The sequence below is a fragment of the Melospiza georgiana genome, chromosome Z (assembly GCF_028018845.1).
Source record: "Melospiza georgiana isolate bMelGeo1 chromosome Z, bMelGeo1.pri, whole genome shotgun sequence".
NCBI lineage: Eukaryota > Metazoa > Chordata > Aves > Passeriformes > Passerellidae > Melospiza > Melospiza georgiana.
The window spans coordinates 42,444,063-42,468,226 of NC_080465.1; the positions used below are offsets into that span (position 1 = coordinate 42,444,063).

Sequence of the window (24,164 nt, forward strand, 5' to 3'; positions counted from 1 at the left end):
TCACACTTTCCCAAATAGAAGATGGTCTCAGTCACATCTAACAGGATGTGAAAATATTTTCACTGAAATGTAAAAGTTCTCCTGACTGCATGTGTGAAATAAACTATTTCTTAATAGTTCTAAAAATAATTCTTCCTAAGTGAAGAATTTACTTCCAGGCTATTCTGTAGAAAAATGCAATCTGTAAAGACTGTAACATTGTATAACTCCCCTCCAGGATTTGGACACAGAAGAGCAGAAATCATCTAACAGTCTGAATTGCTTTTCCACCGCTGAGCAAGTAAGTTCTACGGAAGAAGATGAGTCTCCAAATATAAGAAAGAAGACTAAAATGGACACAAAACCACTAAACAGTCTAACAGCCAAAGAATCCATTTCTACAGATGGTATAAATTCACATTTGCACAAAAGTACGCCAGACGCTGCAGCATGTACAGATGACAGTAGAACAGTAGACACAGAGAGTGAACCAGAAGAAGGTGAAATTACAGATTCTGACTGTGAAACCTACAGTGAGGAGGAATTAACAAGTGAAGAAACTGGTGATTCAGAATACTCAGAAAATGAAGGTGAATTATTGTGGATTATATATGGTATTACTGTATTTTTCCAGAAGCCTGTTAAAAAAAAAACCAGTTTGTATAATTTAAAAAAATATCTAAAAGCATGTGACTTGAGGTGCTTTGAAAATGTGCTATATGTTACCAGCATTTCTTTCCCTCTCTTCACTTGTACAAAAAAAAGTAGTAGTTTCTATAAAAGCTGTTACTGATGTAACATCTGTGCTTCTGTAGAAACCTCAGGGATCCCAAAAATTTTGTTTGATTGGGAAAGTGAAAGGAGAAAATAAACTCTAAACCATGCTGAAATAGGGGTTCTAGACCAGTAATTCACAGTAATTCTATGTATTGCCTCTCTTAAATTAATATACAGTATTTTTTATACTGTTTGTAAACCATCATGTGCAACTGAATGCAAGATCAGTCTACTGTGGTGAAAAGCTGTGGAGTAGTCAGTACTAGTTGAAATCCTATTTTGTATATATTCCAGTGGCAAATTGTGAGAAATTGATATAGACAGGAAAACTGTATACTGTTTTATACCAAAGTGTTCTACTAGGTCCTTAAAATACCAAAAAAACAATGAAGGTGACCTGTGAAAGGCTTGATGCAGCCAGTCAGAACTATGTATGTGCAAAGGATATTCCAAATTAAAGACTAAATACAAGCCATAGAAAACTGTATTGTAGCCTGTGCCCTGCTCATAGTTTATTGTCAGTTTCTTATGTTTTCATTACTTTACTTAACTACTCAGATTGTGGGTGATTAATGCTAGCCAAAATGTGCTTGCTACCATCAGGCTTTCAGACTAAATTGTCTTTTCTTAATATCCAATTTGGCAGTAATGCTGAAGTAATAAAAACTGGGGACAGAATCTCTTCCCCTAGTACCTTTTAAGGTAGTTTCTTCTCATCTATGTCTGCTCCTAGCTGAGATCGTTGGAGATTGTTTTATAAATGTACATCCAAGTACATGCAGCTGTCAGAATATAATATCTTAATATAATCTTCAGGCAAAAAAGCATATGCATCTGTAGGTTCTGGCTATTATTTTTTCTTATCCATGTTGATGAATAGCACTCCTAAGAGAAAACAAAACAGTAAAAATGTATTTGACATAGAAATTGTCAGATGCAAAGTTTGATATGCAGTAGGTCTGTGATGTGGTGAACAAAAAGGTGCTGCCTTTTCTCAAAGTAAAATTGTTTTCTAATCTGTAACAATTAATGATCCATAAATTTATAGTATACTAGTAAATTTTGTAAATGTATATATATTTTACTGCTGTAACTAAAGAGTTGTCCACCGGAATTAAGAAAATATTTGTAATACTTTGGTGTGCACTCAGCCTTTGAAACTACAATCTCATCAAAGTTTTCTCTCAGATGTTGTTACATATTTCTTTTAATAAAAGTTGTATATTATTCAGCCAGCTAAAGGCTAAATGGTTTTCAGTTTTTTGAAAACTTGACTATAAAGTTAAAACTGAAATGTGTTGGTAGTAATGGTGGTGGTGATTTTTTTTTCCCTATATAATTATAGATGAAGAAAAGATCTGGCCTCCTTGTATCAGAGTAATTGTAATAAGATCACCAGTTCTACAGACTGGATCACTTTATATTATCACTGCTGTGAAACCTGCTACAATTGGAAGGTAAGACTGAATGAAATTTTTTACATGTATATCTCAAACGACCTCTCTTTAAAAGCTGTGAAAGCACTTAGGATTGCTTGTCTCTACTCCTCATGCTTGTCTCTCTATCCTGCAGCAGCTGTGAGGAACTCTGAGTTTGGTTAGTCCACAGTAGGAAATGGAAATCACATAACACGTCATCATGATAATGTAACAGCATACACACTTGCAGCTCAGCGCACCTGAATAGTTAGTGATAACTTGATGTTGTGACTGAGTTCTAGTGGCAGTGCAGCTGCGAGCCCTTCTTTGAAAACTTGTTTCCTTGAAAGTAAGCAAAAGTTGTCCCAGGCTACTGAAGCACTTTTTTTCAGAAACGGAACAGTGCCCTTCAGAAATCCAGGATCACTAGACCTCTTACACCTTCAAATTTCAGTAGGGTTTGGTCATTGGCTTTAGATGATAAGCTGGTTTGTGCTACACTATATGCATTCTTATAGTTCTAAACCTGGTTTGCTCATTGTGGATGATGAATTTAATGATGATGTAAAGCTTTCTTCCATGCTTACTTGAAAACCTTCCCCTGGAAAAGCTGTTTCTGTCTAATGCTGATAGACATGTTTTGATTTGCTCTTCAAAGGTTGAGTCATGTATGTGAAGATCAACAGACAACTCTATTTTGAATTTGCATAGAGGTCTTTTAATAGCTGCATTACTTCTTAATCCCTTAGTATAAGAATGTAATACACAAATCCTTCTTCCTACTACTGCACTGTTTTGATAACAAAAAATGCAAACAAACCAAAACTCACCCTGTTGTAGAGATTACTCTTTGTTTACGTGTATTACCTGCCTAATGCGACCAAGAGCTCAGCTTCACAATGGAACACGGACACCAAGATGCACTAAAGAGCCTAAAGGATACAGAGTTCAGACTGTTAAAGGCATTGCATGACAGTTCAGATAGAAATATCAGGTTTATAAATAAGAATTTATTGGTACTCTTTGATCTTTTATAATCATCTGCTTTGTATCATTTATACAAATGGCAGAAGGGATCTGAAGCAAGTCTTTACATTGTGTATACAGCAACACGTTTTCTATCTGTAAAAAATTCCTAATAGCTTTAAAGAGAAATATGATACTACAGTTCAACTGAAATATACCTTTCATGAGCCACTTAAAAGATTTACTTATACTTTGTTGTGATTTGTATATCAACTTGCCTTTCCAGAGAAAAAGATGTTGGACACACACTTCAGATTCCTGAAGTTGGAGTCAGTAAGGTAACTCTTGTTCATGTCTGCTGAAAGGTAGATCAGAAGACATAAATGTACGAATGAACATTTAGATTTTATGGCTTTAAATTTGGAACATCGTGTTAATTTTTTGAAAGAACTTTCAGAATGAGATATGGGTTTAGCCAGAATTGAATTTGGAAAAAATGAAAACATATAGTATTTTACTGAATGGGAACTTAACACAAACAACAGTGTGTTTTCAAAAGCTTTGAGTCTTTATTTTGTAGTTATTGAACTTGATAACAAACCCTGTTAAGTACTAATGATATATAAAGTTTTGATGCCAGATAGTAAGAATTTCTTTACCAAGTAATGCAGTCCTTGCAGTTACACTCAAAGCAAAGGGGTTTCTTTTATTTTCTTTCAAGCAACTGTGGAAATTATGTAGAGGGAGTTTGAAAAATTAACAGAATTCCTTTCAATGGTAGATTGAATGGAAATTTCTGTTATAAATTCTGTGCTCTGTTTTGCTAAATACGTCAACACAGACCTTAAATACAGCATTCCTAATAAAACAAAACTGTAGATTGACAAAGTTGTGTCATCCAAGCAAAAAGTTTGTTAAAAAAAAATCTATAAATGCAAGTATCTCATGAAACACACTTTACTGTGTCTATTTTAAATTATAGTTCTCATTAATCACCTGCTATATTTCATACAGAAAAATTTCCGGAGTAAATATTTCCCTGCTATTAATAACTTTTTCAGGCTTGTGTTTGAAACTGGGCAAATAAAGAAGTCAAAAGACTTTTATTTTTCTGTAATGTTACCATTTTAGTACTTTACAGGTACTAGCAGTTTATATAAGAAGTTACTTCACTTTTTAGATAAGGAGTCAAAGGTGAAAAGATAAATTACATATCTGCAGAAATAAAAAGTTATGTGCTAGTTGTTTTCCTCACTGTTCTTACTTTTTAGCTGTGGTCAGCTTTGGTGTTTGCTTTTCTTGAGTGGAAAGGGAGATTTTAAAAAATGCTACCCCTTGCAGATTTGACCTCTTTAGAAGTTTTAGTTCTATTCAGTAAAGCAGAAGTAGAAAATAAAATGTCTATTGAATGAGCTAGTCAGTCTGCATCATTATGGGAGTGTTCCATGTAGTAAGAAATGCTAGCCAATCTTCAATTGTTGTTTATTCTTAACTGAAAACAGCAACTACATTTGCTCTAAATTGTCAGTTTTGAAACAGTCACTTTTCAACAGCCACTTCTCTAGACTTACTGCTTTTACTGGAGGTTCTAGTAGGTTGGAGAAGTTGATACTTCAGTTTGTTCAGTGGTCTTTTTTGGAGGTAGTACATGTCTTTATGAATTTGGCTAGGAGTTGCACCTTTTCTGTGGAAGCAATACCTATACAGAACTGCAACAAGACAAAAAAAAAAAAAAAAAACAAAACAAAACACAAAACAAAAAACCCCACCACATTACTAGTCTCAGTATCAGAAAGGAGATAAAAGAAACAGCAAAAGATTGGTACTGATTATGTCCTAAGTATTAAGATGCAGGGGAAGGTGAGTTATGTGAAAGTTATAAAAGCATGGTATTTAGGGAGTTATTTCAGATATGAAAGACCAAGTAAATGGAAGCAGAATGAGATTTATTTTTAAATGACAGTGCCATGAAATACCTTAAGAGCAAAAAGCCTGTTATTTAGAAGAACAGTTAAGAAGGCTATATTACTGAATCTCGCAGTTCTTCAAGTAAAGCATACTTGCCACATTGGAAGAATATAGTTGTCCAGTAATGAATCAGCTTATGAACAAAGTCATTACACTAACTGTATGCATTAGTTCATACTGTTGTGGCCCATTCATTTACATTTCATAAGAATGAAATCATAAAATGTGAAAAATTATTAACTTGGAGCACCAGAGCCACTCATATATTCTGAAATCTTACTGTAAAATAACATTTAAATTGTTAAGTATTCACTTAACAAGAACGTTTAACTTAGGCTTCTATTTGTCAGTTTCATGCAGAAGTGTATTTTGACCACGATTTGCAAAATTATGTTCTTGTGGATCAAGGCAGCCAGAATGGAACAGTTGTTAATGGAAATCAGATTCTCCAGGTGAGTATCTACGGTTTTAGTGCTCTTTATATTGCAGAAAACTAATCTTGTAGTCATTTTAAATGTTTTATGGCAAATCACTTACAATGCCATTGTATGTCTTCTTTCATACATTACTGTCTGTCTTGGTTCCCTTCTGATTTTAGCCACTTGGAGTACTTAATGTTTGGTTATGCTAGGAAAAAATGAACTATGGTTACAGTTGCTAGAGTGAAATACCCACTATAATTAACAGTTGCCTACATTTGTGAGACCAACCTGAACTGCTGAGTTGTAAGTAGTGTGCATGAAATAGAGTTTGTGTCCTTCATGAGTTTTAAACTTGCCTGCTAAAACTTTTGTTTGCTGTAGCCTAAAACAAAGTGTGATCCCTACATCCTGGAGCATGGAGATGAGGTGAAGATTGGCGAAACTGTGCTTTCTTTTCATATTCACCCCGGCAGTGATACTTGTGATGGATGTGAACCAGGACAAGTTAGAGCACATCTTCGCCTGGACAAGAAAAAAGAGTCTTCTGGTTAGTAATATTATCACAGGATACATTTTTTATTATGGCTGTTTACTTTATAAAAATAAATTAGTTCAGTTTTCATATAGTTTTCTTGTTAGCTTGTAATAGTTGTACATAATGATGTATTTTCTTCTTGGTATATGTCTCTATGTATAATAATGTCAGAACAAAAATTCTCTCCTTTGTCTTATGATTCAAAACATTGTTACCTTAGTAATTACAAATTCAATCCTATGTTCTTCCTTTTAGTTTGTTCAGCACTTAGCAAAGAAGAGAGAGAGCTAGTTAGAAGAAAAGCATTAAAACAAATACGGGTAAAATACGGTTTACAGGTGAGTTTACAGTAGAAGGTGATTAAGTTTTTGTCATCTTGTGGTTCTTTTGAGTACTTTGTGATTCCTATTTTAAGCCATAGACTTTGTTGAATAAGGGAGGTTTTCAAATGCCCTTAAACTTATCCTCATTTGTCTTTTGTACCCTGAATAAGTATTCTTTACAAACCTCTACAAAGAAAGATGATGTTAAGAGGACAGGAAAGTTCCATTGAAAATTGAAGATCCTTTCAAAGTGTACAAGATTCCTAATCCTTTGGAAGTTAAGATTTTGCAAGATACTTTGTTTTTATGTCTGTAGACTAAGTTTTCACTGAGTTGCAGTCCTGTCTTTCATTTGGAAAGAAAACATAATGAGCAACTGAAAAATTATGGAAAGGAATGGGAATTTTTTCAGGTTTTTAAGTCCAGAGAAGAATAGAAACATGAACATACAGACAATATAATATTATGTATTCAAATTTCTTCTGTTGTAGAGATAATTTTAACATGCCGTTGCTTCCCGCATTTGTACTAAGTATTCATGTAGAAAACAAAATGCCATCATTTCTATGCAATTCTTCAGGTACCAAAATAATACTGATACAGAATCTGTAAACATACTTAATTCTGTCATTTATTCTGAAAAAAAAGTAGTTGCTGAGGAACAGGATAAATTGCTATATAAAAAGCCAGTGGTGATGTGCACATGATTTTCTGCTTAATATGGAGAGATTCACTCTTCGTACCAAGAGAAGAGTCAAAAGAATTTGTTATTTTATTTACAGCTTCTGAGAATTTACTGAATTTGGCATATTACATGATGATGGCAGTAATATGGTTTACAAGGTATGCTTGTAAGCTAAGAAAATACTAAGTGAGGACTGCAGATTTTGTTGCAAGATTTAGTATTACTAAAAAAGGCTGAATCTCCCATACTTTTGGAGGGAAAAAGGAAAGTTAACAAAAATACAGAATTTAAACCCCACTGTCTTTGTCTTGATGCGATTAAATCTGCTTGGAAAGAACACAGAATATGAAGACAACAAGGCAGTGAAAAATCCAAAGTACAAAGACAGAGCGGGAAAACGTAGAGAGACCGTTGGAAGTGAAGGAACCTTCCAGAGAGATGATAGCTCAGCTTCTGTTCATATGTAAGTTGGGGTTGGGGGAAAGTATCCCCCCTGTTCTTCTTTTGTGAATCTTTAAAAAAATGATAATAAGTATCAATTTGTTACTAGCATGCAGTTTGTTAAATTACAAATAACCTGTATATATTGTGTTGGGAGAGCTAGAAAATTTTAAGTTTTTCATACTTCCCATTTCACGTGCTTTTATTTATTAACTCGTCACCTTCCATATAAAAATATATGGAAGGTGAGGGCTTAAGGATGGCAGTAAGGACACTTATATCACTTCCTTACCAACTCAAAAATGTAAAGAACTCCCCAGCTGCATTAGTGACATCTTCAATAGTGTCTGTTTTTCAAGTGATTCAGTCTTTATTTTTCCTATTCAGTTCCAGTAATAGTGCATATGCAGATTTTTCACCTGCAGCTTCTCTCACTGTCAATATCCAGCCATTCATAGGACATGTATTTACATACCTCTCAAATGACACTTGATGTTCCTTCAGTTGTTACATTACCTCTGTAAGCTGTAGTTGGGGTTTTTTTTTAAGAAGCATGAACTTGTAGGTGCGTGAGAATTAATAAAAGGACGTGTGAGATGATGAAATAGGTGCAGGAGGATGATTTGGCAGCGATACCACTTTTTCCATATTGTAATCCATACTCTCCTACCTGTGATGTATCTTTTAACTCCTAAAGCAAACAAGTAGTTCAGGAGGTTTAAGAAAGCTGATAGTGACCTGAGGCTTGTTCTCCTATATAGCTCTTGAAGGACTGATTCCTGATTTCTGTATGTATGCACATCTCTGTTTTTCAGTATTTGAAAGCACACTCTTTTATATTAACTCTTGCTTATCAGTTATCTTAAACTTTCTTCAAAGTGAAATCAGCAACAGCAACAAAGGACATAAAATGTTGGAGAAGATGGGATGGAAGAAGGGGGAAGGTCTGGGAAAGGATGGTGGTGGCATGAAGGATCCGGTAGGTCTTCCTGGTTTTCACTTGAGACAAAAATAATAGGAATGTATTTGTAGTGAAAAGTATCTAATTGTATGCCACTATTCACTTGAAATTTATAAAAAGCCTGGTTAAGAAAGAATAATCCCAGTAGGACTAAGCTCAAATTCTTTTTTCTTTGACTAATGGTGTATTTTGAAATTTTTCAGTAGTGTTGTCCCTTCCTACGCTGTGTTCATTAGGAAAGTAAGCAAAGGAAGACAGACAGCTTCTAACTATTGAATTAATAATCTCATATTTGTATACAAAGTCTGGAGGAAAATTGGAATAATTTATGTGATGCAATTTGAAGATTGGTTTAGCGTGGAATTCTTTCTCAGAGGCTGCCATAGCACAAAAATCAAGCTAGACGATGGGCATTGAGAGAGGAAAAGCTGGCAGAAGTCACTGTAGCCAGCAAGTTGTGGGCCTCTGTGGCAACCATGTTAGCCCCATTTTTGTCACCAGAGATGTGTTGTCTTTTGGCAGTAGTGCTGCTCAGAGCCACAGCATACCCTGTGTTGTCAAACTAGCCAGCACAGGGATCATATGCTGCTCACTCAGTGAGATGTATAATAGTTATTTGGCATTTTGGGACATTATTCAGGACTCTAAATCATAGTTCCAGAAGTGGTGATGTGACACATCATTTTCATGGTACTGTTCATGTATGATCTAGGTGTTTTAGAACATAAAAGAGAAGTGCTTGGGGAGAGGGGGTGGCATGTGTATTACAAAACCAGAATTTGTAGTATTTAGAATACCTAACTTGCAATTACAACAATATTTCACGTATTTGACAGATCCAACTGGAGTTACATCAGAAGCATGCAGGTTTAGGTACGAGGAGACCAGCCTCAATTGAAGATGTTCAGCTTGTTCAGAGCAAGAATAAAAAGAACTGGGATAAAGCAAGAGAGAGGTTTGCTGAAAACTTCCAAGACGCTAAATCACAAAGGGATACAGCTAAGAGTACACTTTGGGTTAGAGGGACTGTAGACTGAACTATCTAGTCCCAGAGCAAGGTAATTCCTGAGTATAAATAGTTGGGAGAGAATTTATTTTTATTCTTTTTGCTTTTGCTAAAGCAGGAGTTTGGTTATATGTAAAATACAGTTGTGGAAAACCTTATTCAAGATTAACTCTGTTATGTTAATTGTTTTTCTGTAGTCTTCATGCTTTTATACACATTTTTAATACTATATGAATGGAGTTTAGAGGGATATTCAAATTTAAGTACTTGAAAATTATTTTCCTCAGAAACAGGAATCTTCCATTGTTTTTACACTTCACAGAAAGTTACGCAAAACATCTGTTACACTTAAATGTGATACCTTTAACACTTGAACAGTGGTTTAAAATCAAGATGAAAAAATAAATTCCTCAGATCCCTTGTAAAAAAAGTACCATATTGCTGTTTCTTCACGTTTGCCATGACATGCTCAACAAGAGGCACACCACTCTTAAATTCACACAGTTCAGTATTAGCTACATGTCTCAGCATACATCTGGCAAAGGAAAAGGGGGAAAAGGCTTGTTTTTAAATGATTCATCATTACTGTTCAAAAATACCATAATCCATGAAATAAACTACCAGCATTAGTGAAGAAAACAATGTTTAGAGACAGCTTGCAACAAAATTTTCTTCTGTGAAGAACTTGTTTGATATTTGTTTAGTAAATCTGTATCATGCCTTTAAAACAGGAGGTATGTTTAGAAAACTGCTGTCTGTTTGTATTTATTAACTTCTTTTCTGATACATCCATTGCTGGCAATGGGGCTTATGCCAGAAAAAACAACACAAATAACTGATTTTTGATGGGGAAGGATTTCCAAACTGAAGGTAAAAGATTGGTGTTTATTGAATGTTCCTAAACACAATAAATCATTGTCAATTTAAGCAGTGTGCTTCTTCAAACTGTCTTGTACATATGTTGGATGGGAATGCTCTTCTAAAATGAGTAAAACTTAATCCCAGCTTGTTCAAGTTGAAGTTCTGATACTTGTCCAAGGAAAACGTGGTAGTCTCACCATCCTACCAGATCATGCACACAACTGTGAAGCACTGTGGAGTAAAAGCAGAACAAGTTACCAGCCATTTGTCTTAATCTAGACACATACAGTATAAAGCAAAAGGTCCAATCTATTATTTAAATCGTGAAACTTGCCCAAGTTTACAACAGGAAGCACACCTTACTTCTGCAGACAGACGTGAAGATAAAATTATCCGTATTCAGTGCCTGAAGCAGCGTAACTAAAATGAGTTTGCTGTTTGCTTTGTAAGCAGTTAGTTTTCTACTGATTTAGTGACAGACATGTATTACTGCTTTTGCAATAATACACAAGTATTGCTGTATTATGTACTTTACTGCTGCATTCCTTTTTCTTTATTATGCATTCCTTTTTATTAAATATTCCTTTTTATTTTATTTATTTCTTTTTTACTTCATATTTTCAGAGGCTTTTTCTAGCTGTGAAAAAGAATGTTCTGTAAGTTCTGGTCTGTAGTTTTTAAGTTTTAGATCACCATTTATCTGAAAGCCTCTTCCTGCTAGCAGAAGGAAAAAGCTTCTGTATGCTAAAAGAATGTTTTTGCCTTTTTTTCTTTTTAGTTCTGTAGTCTTCAAAGTAAATCAAACTATAAACCTTAATGTGGTGTGAGTAGGAACCATAACTTTCCCTCTCCCCAGTTATTCAAGTGTAACAGCTCTAAGAACAGTAAATCAACAAGTTTGCATTTCATGAAGCTTTTGAAGTAAGACATCATTTGCCTTCTGTGAGAGGCATGGTCTCACGCAGTCAAGACTGACTGCTTTCAGTATGAGACAGAGTAGAGATCCAGTCTGAATTAGGTGAAGTGTCTAAAAGAGGTGAAAAGTCTATGAGGCCAAAGCTGAAAGAAAAACTCGCATGCCGAGACAGCAAAGAGACAGAGAAAGAAAAACAGAAAAGACCACGTCCCCCCAACCCAATAATTCCTTTGATAAAGAAGAACTGGCGATAAATGTCACACAGAATGAATATGTATGAACCTATTGTGAAACTGTATGCATATGCATTTAGAAGGGAGATAAAAGGAGACCTGAAGTCTTCAGGGGCACACATGCCTTTTGAAGAGAATCTTCTCTGCATGCGTCCGTCCGGCGCCATAAATAAACATACCGAGCTTTACAACTTTTATAAAGTTGTGAAGTTTCTTCTTTTCTCCACAAAACATTTTGGCGAGCCAGCCAGGAGTTCTCTGTCGCAGCAGGGGCAGGGGGGATAGACGGACCTCCAAGGCGCACTCTAAGATCTTTTTTCCTGGTGGGTCTCCACTCATCTCAACTTGCCACCTGCAAGGACAGAAAACGACCTGCTAGCTGCAGAAGAAGATACAGTATGTACTGAAAAGCCCCCGAGAGAGAGAAAAGAGAGCTAGAGAGTAAACCACCCAGAGACGTCTAAGTATAGCTGATAAAACAGCTGTATTAGAGACAGAGTTCATCGTTCTGATAGAGCAGACCGCTAGTGACCCTAAGAGTAAGTCAAGTGAACCCACATATGTGTGTATTGAGAGTTCATTGTTCTGATAGAGCAGAACTGCTGAGCCCGCGTGTGTTTTGTTTGTTTGTTTGTTTGTTTGTTTGTGTGTGTGTGATGTCCAGACACTGTGTTGCTGTATAATTAATGCAGTGCAGAGAAGTGAGTACTACCTGTGTTTGAAGCAACCGAGTGAGACCTGAAGCACCGGCTGTAGCAAGCTGCAGGAGCAGAGAGAGAAGTGCCCTGCAGAGAAGCAAGTAGAAGAATGTCAGTGATAGTATTTATTGTGTTTAAATGTAGTGATTTGTGTAGATTTAGTACATTTTAACTGTGAGTATGAGCTCAGAAAGTTCCTTTGCCTTAGATGTTTAGACTTGATCGCTAAACTGTGTGCTGTTATTTTGATTGTGTCCAAGAAAAATTGATGTGAGTAAATGCCGAATTATAGTATGCTGTGTTGTGATGAGAAAAGTGAGCACTTTGAGAGATATGCCCTTTCCCAGTGATTTTGTGTAGTAATTTTCTTCCGCTGCATTGTAGTAATTTGATTCTCAGTAGTGTTTGTAGAAATTTTAAGATTTTGTTGCAACAAGAGTAGCATTTTACACAAGAGAACTATAGTACAGTGATTTATGCTTAACTACAATAAAGCGAGTTAAAAGAATTCCAAAAATTCTCCCCCTCACAGCAATTCAAGCCTTAGCTCTAGTGAATTTGAGATAAAAGGTAGAGAGAGTGCGTGTGTCTGTGTCTGTAAGCATATCAGAGTTTCAGCTGTGACTAGCACAGCCTTTTTGCAAAGCAGTAAAACAAGTGTAAGTAGACACAGTGCTTAATTAGATTGTGCAAGAAGAGAACTAAAAAAGACTGATATTTTGTAAAACAGTTTATATAGAAGAGATGAATGAGATGAATTAGTTAATGAAACTTAGGAGATTTAGAGACTTCAGCTAGTACTACAGTAAGTCTAGACTAGAAACAATCTGCTGTAGAGATTTAAAGTTCTCTGTAACAAACAGAATAGTCTGCCTTTGTGAACAATTTCGGAGAGCCTTTAGTGCATCAAGAAGCTAGCATGCTGTGTGAAGTGACAGTGGCTGTCCCCTGGGCACAGAGACAGCTCTGGCTGCCCTGTCTCCCCAGGGAACACGAGAATAGCCTGTAAGCAAAAGCTAGATGTGCAAGTATTATTGCAGTGCAGTGTTTATGAGAAACACTAGTATTGCTGTTTTGCTGTTCTAATAAGTGTCAGAGCACATGCCCTGAGTGTAAATTAGAGGTTTCTAGTCAAGCAAATTCAGAACCTAAAGTCTTAGAACTTGTGTGTAAGAATCACATCTGATACCTGCCACCTAGAGCTGCGTGTATAAGAAGAAAACTGAGAAATTACTGTAGAAGTCTGTAAAAAAGTTTGAGTAGAAGCGAGATAGAGCAAAGAGAAATAAATAATGAGAACTGATCAGAGCAAACAAGTTCCTAAATTAGCCCCTTTTAAGAGGGGCTCTCTGAGAAGAAGTTGCCAGTAAGAGCAGGTCATAAAATAAAAAGATTTATAGTAATTCATTGCTGTTAGTACTGTTTTATAATAAGAAGATAAATGGAGTTTTTTGTATGTCGAAATGTCTTTTTGTTTTAAGAAATCACCCAGAATAGCAAAGAGACTGTGAAATCAGACCGCCCTCTAATCTTAGCCTTTAAAAAAGAAAACCGCTTCCTCTTTCAGCAGTTCCATATAAAGGGCTGAAGCTTAGTCTTGGTTCAGTGCTGGTGCGACAAATCCTATTCTCTCTTGATGCTGCCTAGGGAAGTGGAAAAAGCAGTACCATTAATACACAGATTGTTAAAAAAAACAACTGGAGGTAAGTTTGAGTAATTGTCATCAAGCAGTTGTGTGCCTTTATTGAGTAGAAAGACTTGTATTGTGCTAAATAGGAGTTTTCATCCTTTAGTGACCTCTTACAAATGAGGTGAAAACCACCAGTTGTGTGCAAGCCTTATGTGCAAATGCAGTACTGCTTTCCCTCATGTCAGAAGGGGAACATGAGTTGCTATTGCACTATTATAATTTTGGAGGCTATAACCAGTAAGATACAGCATAAAGGTTAACTGTCTTACCTTCTCAGTCCTCCAACCATCCTGTTGCCTTTCCCAGCTTTTGACACTTCAAGCTGCTTTTTTATACAGCTAAAGTCAAGTTTTAGCAGTTTGCTTTATATAAAAATACTGTTAGTGAATACCTATAATCCTAAAGTTCTTAAGGATAAAATTAATCAGTTTATATAAACAGTTTTTGTAGTCCTCACAGTGAATTTTGTCAACTTAGCAAACATATTTCTGAAATATAAAGAGAAGTAGGTACATTATTATCTTAAGAGCGGAACCATCCATCTAGCACAGAAAAACATGGAGTGTGATCAAGGCCCTGAACTATTTGCACATGAACTGCTTTTACAAAACATAATGTAGGATGAAACCAGAGTGTTTGTTCCAGCAAAGCTGCTGCAGCTGGTTATGTGAAGGTTGTGTTTAGTGAAAGACTGGGTCTTTCTGCCAGCAGATGAATCCACGGCAGCAGGAAGAGAGGTCAAAACCAGCATCTTAGTTACCAAGAATATGTACTGAAAAGTGCATTCCAGTGGATTTTTCTCTGTGTGATCTTTTTCCATGTGCTCTGATCTCTAAATGTGGGAATTTTTTTCTCAGCGAGTTTCTGATTTCTAAACGGGTTTCATCTGCACCTATTTTAATCCAGCACTGCCTCTCTGCTGATGAACATACCTGCATAAGGCTTTACAGTAGCAGTGATCCTAGTTTAGCCCTTCAGCGCACCGGGGCACTATCCGCTATCCTCCGTCTGTGCCCAAGCATCCTGGTGTCATTTCAGCGCTGCAAACAGGACACATGCTGCCTCTTCTGCCGTTTCTGCAGCTCCTCGCTAATAGGGCAGGGGAAGAAACGGGGCTGACGGCCTGGTTTCCTCCGCTGTGCCCGGGAAGCCGCCCAGCAGCCGCGCCCAGCAGCGCCTCCCGCCGCAGGGGCCGCCCCGCGCCGCCCGCCCGCCTCCGCCCCGCCGCCATCTTGTGTGCCTTCAGGGCGCGGGGCCGGAGCGGAGGGGGGCCTGGCACGGCCCCGGCCCGCACCGCGCCGCCCGCGGCTTTCTCCGCCGGGCAGGGCACAGGCACGACGCCGGCATGGGCCCGAGCTGCCCGCTGGTGTGCTGCTCTGCAGCTCAGGAGCAGCGAAGGGAGTAGGGAATGCATCACATTACCAGAGGACAGGTAGACAAACGAAAACGGTAGCTGTAGATAGTAGTTTAAAAGTACACTTACATTACTTTTTTAACATTTCGACTTAAAAATGATCCTAAGAATGAATGAGTGCCGTCTCAGGAGTGATCTTGAGAAAGATGACAGGAAGAGCTAGCGTGGCCCACCAAGGGAGTCAGCAGAGCACCTCATTCACACAGAGCTGACTCTTAAATTGAATCTGCCATGCCCTGCCTGTGTGTTGTAAAAAGCCTTACAGCCCCTGCTACCCAGCCCCTCCGTTCATCTTCCTTCCCTTTTCTTTCCGAGGACAATGGTGTTGCCTTGATAGTCTTCAGACAAGCCTGGTTCCTGCTGCAGGTGGTGTGCTTTGGCCAAACCTCAACTGCTGGACTTCGTGGGACTGGAAAACTCACAGGTTGTTAAGCTAGAATGTGTAGCAATCTGAGTCCTGCGCAATAACCTGTTCACCTCCAGCAATTTTCTCCTTCAGTCCTTTATTTCTTCCTTTGTTGCTTCCTCTGGCTTATTTTTTTCTCTAGATCATCAGATTTCTTGATTTAGCTGCTTTCTACACATAAAAAACAATATGCTGAGTAAGTAAAACTGTGATATTTGAGTTACCACCATCAGATTGCTCACTGGGCTTGTTTTTTCAGCATCTTATCCTCTTTACTCAGCCTGTACCACCACCAGGCAGGAATAGTCTAAAGTGCCCAGTGATGTTGAGTAAGGCTTATTGTGAATCAAAATTATAGTTTCTTTCCGTAAGTTCCTTGGCAAATCTCTAATCATTCAGTTTGATTCTTCAACTGTGCACTAGAAATAAGACTGTTTTTTCCCTTTTTAGAGGTATTCAAAAAGCAACCAGTTCTATGTGGCCCTGCTTGAGCAGGGAGCTGGAAAAGAAAACCACCGGATGTTCTTTCCATCAGCTACTTTGCAACTCTGTGATGACCACAGAAGGTACAGTCAAGAACTGATTGGCATTTGGATATAGCTGGGGTAGAGGCTGTAGGCATATTAGGCAAGCAGAAGAAAGTATTGAACTCACATTAGTAAGAAAACCAGCAAAGAACCTAAGGAGAATGGGCAGTTGAAGTCCTTCCAGCAAGGAAAAATCTGCTGATCACTCTGCCTTTCACCAGCTGTCTTTGAAGCTGGGATTCATGATTCTACAGAGGTTAAGTTGCAAGAACAATAAGCATGTGATGAGTGTGAATGGTAAAGATTAAACCAGAGTTTTGGAAGCATAGGTTAAAAGAAGAGAAGGTGATACAGTCAGTAAGTGGCACAGTAGTTGACCATTTCAGTTTTTTTAATGCTGTCACAAAGTTTTTAAAGAGGCATTCTCTGTTGTGCAAATTTATGGTGATCCCAAAGATTTGCTTAGAGGCAGGTCTGCATACAATGTGTTAATGGATGGTTGCACAGTGTAATGCAGGAGCGCTCATCCTCCATGAAGACAGTGGCAAGAAAAACCTCACTGAGGCATATCTGAGGTGTGTTTTCTGTTTGGAAGTCTTTCTGAGAGACTTTCTGACCTTTGTTGACCAAGAGGTTTGGGGTTTTTTGATTGTGAATGACACAAGAGAGCAGAGCTTGACCATGGGCAGTTGTTATCTACTACAAAGTCAATGTGATGTGAACATGGTTACCAGGGGCCACTAGATGTGGGCTTCTTTGTTCAGGTTGGGCACAACATAACTGGATGGACAAGTCCCCTATCCAACAGTTCAGAGCTTTTTAAAGCACTTGATGAGAAGGAGGGTATAACTGGGTTGTTCTTGGAAAGAATACTTTTTTAATGCAGTTGTTCCATTTTTAATTTTATCATATAAATGCTTCATTTGAGACTTCTACCTTTATATAATAAAGACTTGACTTGGAAATTGCTCACAGTACAAAAGTTCCCTAAAATAGCTTTATCCGCTGTTTGTCTTTAGTGTGTTTAAAGAACGATGTATCTTCTGATGAATTTGCAATATGTGGGGCTTCATTACAAACTGAGATAGTTTTTGTCTGCTTTGACTGATTGGGAAATATGAAAGATGGCTGTGCCTTTCAGGTTTACCTGTTTTCCCTCATGTCTGTACGAGTGGCATCCTGCCGACATCCTGCCATTAGGGTGATGATTGAAGTCTGCACCTTGCTTGCTCATATGGCCATTTACATTGAATTTTGCCAGAGCCAGAGTTGAGTGAAAACTGAATGTGGTTTTAATGCATGTAACCTTTCACACTTTGGAATTGTGAACAAGCTGCTACATTCCTTCTTCCTCAGGTCTTCTGCAAAATCCATGTCTGTTTATTTGGCGTTATTTGAGCAATGGTGAAGCATTACAAAAATGTTTAAAGAACTCTCTACAATATTGACATGATGCTCACTTCTTTCCTCACTGTCCTGTGACTTGCATTAAGTATTTTCTTTCCCCTAGACACTGCTGATACCTGGCTACAGTAATATGCCAATTCCCAGTATCCACCATTAAAACTAACGAACTGTTGAAGCTTAGATAAATCACTTCAGTCATTACAAATAAAGATTAAAAAGGCTTAACTGAGTGTAAGGCTCATGTTTAAAATGCTGCAGTAGATGTGTTATCAGGAGACCTTTAAGTGGGGATCTCAGTATACTTCAAAGGCTTCCTGTAACAGCTGGCAGGATTATTAATAGCTGCCACTGCTGATTTACATAAAGAGTATGTTTTCTTGGAGGATTTTAACTAATGAGTCATGTCATTTTGTTCGCCATAGTTTTTATTTGTTTTGCTTTGAAAGAAACAAGTTTCTATTCACTAGACAGTGTGCCTGGGTTTGACAGCTCAAAAGAGAAACCAGATTCTGGAATGTAAAGATAGGAGCCTCAACTGGGATTTCACCCTGACTTCAGTGAGTGCACACTGGCTGCCATCACCTAATGATCTCACTGCTGAAGCTCATAGGCCAGGGTTACTAAATAGATAAGGGCTTGGATGCTGGTACGGAACTCTACACACACGTACACCTGCCCCAGCTCTTCAAGCTGCAGGAGAAATCAAAATGGTTGTGTCAGATTTTGCAGGAACAAGGTAGTGGTTGGATGCTGGCTTGATGCCAAGCAGTCACCAAAGCCACACTCTCACTCCTTTCTGCCAGTGTGCAGGAGAGAGAAAATGCAACAAAGCATTCATGGATTGAGATAAGGAGAAGTCGCTCACCAAATACCATTGCCAGCAGAACAGACTGAACTTCAGGATCTTACTTGAATTGATTACTAAAAAAATCAGAACAGGATAATGAGGAGTAAGATAAAATCTTAAAAACTCCTTCCTCACATCCCTTCCTCTTTTCCAAGCTCTACTTCCTGCCTGTGCAGGGAGACAGGAAATTAGGGTTACAGCCAGTTCACCACAAGTTGTTCCTGCACAAGGAGAGGGGTCCTTCCTCTGCTCCCTGTGGGGTCCCTCCCACAGGAGACAGTCCTCCACAAACTTCTCCAATGTGCAACCAGACTACAGGCAGTGGTTCTCCATTAACTGCTCCAACACGGGTCCCTTTTCACAGGGTGCAGTCTTTCAGCCACAGTCTGCTCCAGTGTGGGTCCTCCACAGGGACACAAGTCCTACCAGGAGACCTGCTTCAGCTTGACCATCCCTCTCTGAGTTCACGGGTCCCTGCCAGGACTGTGCTCCAAAAAGTTTTCACAGGCTCCTTTCAGGTGTTCACCTGCTCTCATGAGGGACTCCTCCTGGGGCTGCAGTGGAAGCTTCTGGCAGTTTCTTACAGCAGCCGCCTCTGTTAGCTCCCCTGCTACCAAAATCTGTCCATGCAAACTGAACTTAGTGTTGGTATAGAAGTCTTCACGCATATACATATAGGCCCCGCTCTTCAAGCTGGAGGAGAAATTTCACAGAATCACAGATTATTCTGAGTTGGAAGGGACCCAAGGATTATCAAGTCCAGCTCTTAAGTGAATGGTCTGTATGGGGATCAAACTCACAACTTGGGCATTATTAGCATCATGCTCTAATGAACTGAGCTAATCTCATTTTGTGATTTAAAATGGTTATGTCAGACTTTGCAGGAACATGATCCCAAACTGAGAAAATGTGTTCTCATTTTGCAGCACCATCCTCCTGCCAACCTATGTGTGTTACACTACTGCAGTTAGCCAAGGAAGATCTTTCTGTTGTCATTGATTTAGATCCCCTATGTTTGCTCACCTAAATAAAGCATTTACGGGTTGTTTGTATTCAGCATTTTGTTGAATTGCCAACTATTAGTGCAGTGACAGCTGCACTAATAGTTGGTGTTACCATAGTGCCAGCCAAATTGCAGCAATGTTACAGGTGTCAGGATACTTGCTTATTTTGAAAACACTACACTTTTCAGATGGTGTAACTTTCTTTTGAATGATTACATGTTTTATATTCTGTATTATATATACTGTTAAAAATAGTCTAGAGCCTTGAAATACCTAACTCTTGACAGTTGCGCTGGCATGATTTTTTTCTACTGCCTTCAGTTGGAGTGACTCAATTGACAATTAGCAATGGCTTTACAAAGTGTATTTTGGAATCCATAAGGCTCATTTGGAGTAAAAAATCCTTTTATGCAAAGTAAAGATAACAGTCTTCAGTTTAGGCTTTCAGAATGGTATTTTTTCACCATACTTGCCACTTGTAAGTTTCTGTTGATTACGTAAGTATGTGATGTTATTTCATTGATGGTTGCATCTCTTTGTTTATTGGGGTTTTTTTGATGATGACACCTGTTTGAGTTCAGTTCAGTTACTTGGAATTTAAGTTAGAGCTAATAAGAACAGAAATACGTTCCTAGCCCTAGATCCTCAGAATGCGAGGCCCTCAAGTGCTGCAGAAATGCTAGAACTATACTTTCCAGTTGTTGACTGCCTTAACTCCACTGTCATCTCAATGAAGTTTTTTTGCTTTATGATTTAATGTATTATTATATTCTTGTGCCCTCTTTACTCTCAGAGTCCCTAGCTTTTACTGCACAGAACAGAATGTATTTAGCAAGCAAGCAACTGGATCCCATTTTTTGCCTTCAGTCTCCGTTTCCGTTTCAGCCATGTCTCCTATTCATATCTTCTGGCCTACAGCAAAAATCTCATGCCATCCCTTGGATGCACACATTTCATCACTGGGATTCCCATGTTGTCTGGTCTGCACTCTACATCAGCACACTTACAACCAGTGCATGAACATGAGGCTGAAGAAGCTGCAGTAAGTGGTGGCAGCAATTGAATTAATGATTTTTAGGATTTAAAATATAAGCACATCAGCTACCTACTGTTTTCAGATGATAGAATCATAGGTTCATAAAATAGTTTGGGTTGAAAAGGACCTTAAAGATCTCCTAGTTTCACACCCTGCCATAGACAAGGAAACCTTCCACTAGACCAGGTTGCTCAAAGCCCCACCCAACCTGGCCTTGAATACTTCCAGGAATGTGGCATCTACAGCTTCCCTGAGCAACTTCTTCCAGTGCTTCAATGGACTCACAATAAATAATTATTCCTAATATCTAATATAAGCTATCCTCTTTCATTCACCCTTATCCTATAATTACACTGATAAGAAACCCCTCTCCATCTTTCCTGGTCCCCCTTAGGTACTGGGAGGTCTCCCCATTACCTTCTTTTCTGCAAACTGAATGACCCCAACTCTCATCCTTTTCACATAAGAGAGGTGCTACAGCTCTCTGGTCAGTTCCGTGGCCCTTGTCTGGATCTGCTCCTGCAGGTTCATGTCTTGTGCTGGAGGCCCCTCCGGAGGTGCTGTGGCCCCTCAGGCAGCTGTGACATCGCAAAGCTGGCTGTCATCAGTCAGCCTGGTGCAGGTGCACCTGGTCCCACTGGCTGTGTCCCTGACAAGGATGTGAGTAATCCTGGCCCCAGTGCAGAGCCCCAAGGAGCACCACCCGGCACTCCTCTCCACCCAGACTCCTGGCCATTGGCCATAACTCTTGAAGCAGGAGCGTTCGGGCAATTCCTTACCCACTGGGTGGTCCATCCAGGGCTCTCCACCGTAGAGTCAAGGGCGTGCCCAGAAGCATCAAATGCTTTGCACAGGTCCACTTAGATGACATTCCCTTATCCACCCAAGGTAGGAGGCCACCAAATATGTCAAGCATGATTTGCCCTTAGTGAAGCCATGTTGGTTCCTCACATATGTAGAGTCAATGAACAAGCTTTAGTGCTTTGATGCACAAAACCAATCTTTGAAGGCTCTTATCAATACACGGTCAGTGTCTTACTGTCCTGCAGTCTTCCAGAAGAGGTGAAAGTCCAAGATCTTCTTTGGGCTGTTAAAGTTTCTGTAAGGCATTCAGCACACATGGAAGAATTTGACCAAATTTCAACCTTGAGGACTGCAATTCCCATTGGATAAATTTCCTGTGCCAAATTTTCCCTAAGTTTTTCCTTATTGTTTCATGTCAAAAGTGGTCGTGCTGTAGCTATGCACTGGCATACAATTGCCTTGCTCCAGTGTGACAACAATGGCTCCTTGCGCTGACATTATCACCAGGGCTGCAACAGCTGGAGACCGCTTTATTTCCAGCATGGCCACATAAGTAGGGATTATGATCAGAGTAATGTCACAGAGGAGCACACCCACACAACATCTCCCAAGAGCAGAAAGTATTTCTGCCTGGCCTGACATGGCCTGTTAAAGGTTGCTGAGGTAGAGGTGCCCTGAAGGTATGCAGAGAGTCTATTATCACAAGTCTAGTGGTTTCAACACTCTTTATAATTGTGGTCACAATTGAAAATTGTGCCTAAGCTGCCTGTTTGGCTGATGGGACATGAGACTTGGGTTTTCCCAGGTTGGAAAAGTGACTTATGCACCTCTGCCCTCATGCTTCTGCAGAATGAAAGCCTTGGTCTGCATGTAGGAGAAGTGCTAGAAATTTTTGAAAGACTGATTTCACCAAGAGAATGGCAGTGGGTTTTGTGATTATTTACAGCTTCATCTAAGTAATCTAAGCATTTCTTTGGCATTTAGAAATCTCTTTTTCCGTCCATACCCTCCTCTCAGCTCCTACTGTGCCAGAAGTTGGAAGTAGTCTGGAGGACTATAGCAATAATGACTTGAGGACCTGAAAACATGGTTGGGATGACAAGCTAAATAATTTGGTTTATCAATTCTTAAAAAACAAAAAAGAGTGCATGGACAAAGAGTTTGCAGGCATGGTGTTGAAGAGGATGATAACCAGTTGTCTACCAAATTTATGAGGGAAGAAACTAGTATGAATGAGTCTAGTGTGCAGCACAAGATGACTGGATTTGGAAATTTTTCCCCTTTCATGGGTCATGGAATCTCTAGGCAGAACGCACATTTATTGTAGCAAGTTGCACAGCTGTCCCTGTTCAATGAGTTCTTCTTTTGTACAAGGTCTTGCTTCCAAGAGGGCAGCCAGGGTAGAGGTCCAGGAGCTTCTTCCAGCCCTATTCTAACTGCTGTTGTGTGCTGCAGGGAGCATGCACAGGAGCAACTTTGTAATGTTGTTGGGTCACTTAAGTAGGGAGTCAGTCAGGTCACCAGCAGATCATTTCACCTCTTGAAGTGCCCTTTGCCTGCAAACCTAAGTTGTAGAACACTTGTGTGTGGGTATGCTTTTTTTACCATGCACCTCATCCTATTATCAGTACATCTTTCAAATTCAAGCATTTGCAAAAGCAACAGAAACCTTTACTTTTCTGAACTTATTTTTTTGAACACTTTTTCAGAGTTAAATGAATTCACATGGTGCCACTGACCTCCTTACTGTGCAACCTTTACATCTTGATGGAGCTGGACTCCCTGTTTTGCATTTTATTTCAGGGTGTTCTGTGAGACTAAGTGGAACTTACTAGGAAATTGATTTTTTCCTAAATTATTTTTCTAATTTATGTCTCTTATTCAGGTTTTCCATTTCATCTCTGATTTCATAGATCTCTGTGTTCTTGGTCTCAATTTTTCCTGCTGAGAAGTGCTGACTGCTGTGTAGCATACGCTTTTCTTGCAGCTATAATAGTAAAAAAAGAAAATTACTGTCTTCATATTAATCAGGAAAGAACGTGTCCCTGGCAGCTTCTGTTCAATCTGAGCCCAGCATGGAGGATGTTATAACAACTTGCAGTACTGATTTATGTGCCACATCTGTTTCTGAGGAGTAAAAACCTGATAAGTGAGCTTTTGTCAAGACCTATTTACACATCTAAAAACTTAAAGGCATTTTTAATGTATAAGTGTAGATTTAGATATAAATCAGCATAGATCCAGCCATGCAGTTTTACATCACCTATTGTGTTTTTGCATGAAACCCCGTCCTTCATATTGGGAATCTTACCTCTAGCTATGTAGGACTATAATTCGTGCATGTGTGGATTGGCACATGTGAATGGGGCTAAGCAATCCTCAGCAGGTCAAAAGCTCTGGAGCATGGTTTTCTTTAAGGTTGGCCTCATTCTCCAGATCTACATTGCTCAGTTTTAATGATTTAGCTTCCCAAGATTATTCAGTGTGAACAAATGCACATTTTAATAAAGCTACCAGGACTCATGTTGCTGAAGTCCTCCAGGAATCTAATACCTCTTCAGATTGCTTTCAGAAAATTTGGAGAAGTGAATTCCAAGCAATTGATTAGCACCTGTTGTGGCCTGATGTCTGTCACACCTACAACTCCTGGGAGCAGGTGCTGTCTTCACATAACTGATGTGGGCTAATTAGAGTGCTGTAGGCCTAAATGCAAACTTTGCTTTGGGCTGAATGGCTTATTTCAGCATAAGCCTATGCTTTCTGACCCAAAACTGATGAAAATACTGGGTTTAAACTAAGGGACGACTGGTTTTTGCTGGGTTTTGCACTGAAATCACTTC

The 24,164-nt window shown here is 38.8% G+C and overlaps 1 protein-coding gene, 2 long non-coding RNA genes and 1 other non-coding gene across 4 annotated transcripts in view; 2 read left to right on the forward strand and 2 right to left on the reverse strand.

Annotated features, from left to right (window-relative positions):
• The window catches only part of AGGF1 (angiogenic factor with G-patch and FHA domains 1), a 24,843-nt gene extending 14,435 nt beyond the window's left edge, over positions 1–10,408 (forward strand). The window contains exons 6-14 of the mRNA XM_058044047.1: positions 218–569; positions 2,102–2,213; positions 3,427–3,478; positions 5,459–5,560; positions 5,912–6,077; positions 6,321–6,403; positions 7,409–7,536; positions 8,394–8,493; positions 9,312–10,408. Coding sequence (XP_057900030.1) covers positions 218–569; positions 2,102–2,213; positions 3,427–3,478; positions 5,459–5,560; positions 5,912–6,077; positions 6,321–6,403; positions 7,409–7,536; positions 8,394–8,493; positions 9,312–9,512 — 1,296 coding nt within the window. The 3' untranslated portion in view covers positions 9,513–10,408. The remainder of the gene's footprint in view (positions 1–217; positions 570–2,101; positions 2,214–3,426; positions 3,479–5,458; positions 5,561–5,911; positions 6,078–6,320; positions 6,404–7,408; positions 7,537–8,393; positions 8,494–9,311) is intronic.
• On the reverse strand, positions 10,349–15,027 carry LOC131095902 (uncharacterized). The gene is made up of 2 exons (XR_009115930.1): positions 14,812–15,027; positions 10,349–10,573 (listed from the first exon to the last, which is right to left on the reverse strand). It is a non-coding gene; the product is annotated as an uncharacterized LOC131095902 (long non-coding RNA).
• On the reverse strand, positions 14,035–14,163 carry LOC131096303 (small nucleolar RNA SNORA47). Its single transcript, XR_009115978.1, has one exon. It is a non-coding gene; the product is annotated as a small nucleolar RNA SNORA47 (small nucleolar RNA).
• Positions 15,028–15,215: 188 nt separating the features above from the next.
• Positions 15,216–17,670, forward strand: LOC131096020 (uncharacterized). Its single transcript, XR_009115942.1, has 3 exons — positions 15,216–15,717; positions 16,150–16,265; positions 17,583–17,670. It is a non-coding gene; the product is annotated as an uncharacterized LOC131096020 (long non-coding RNA).
• Positions 17,671–24,164: the final 6,494 nt, after the last annotated feature.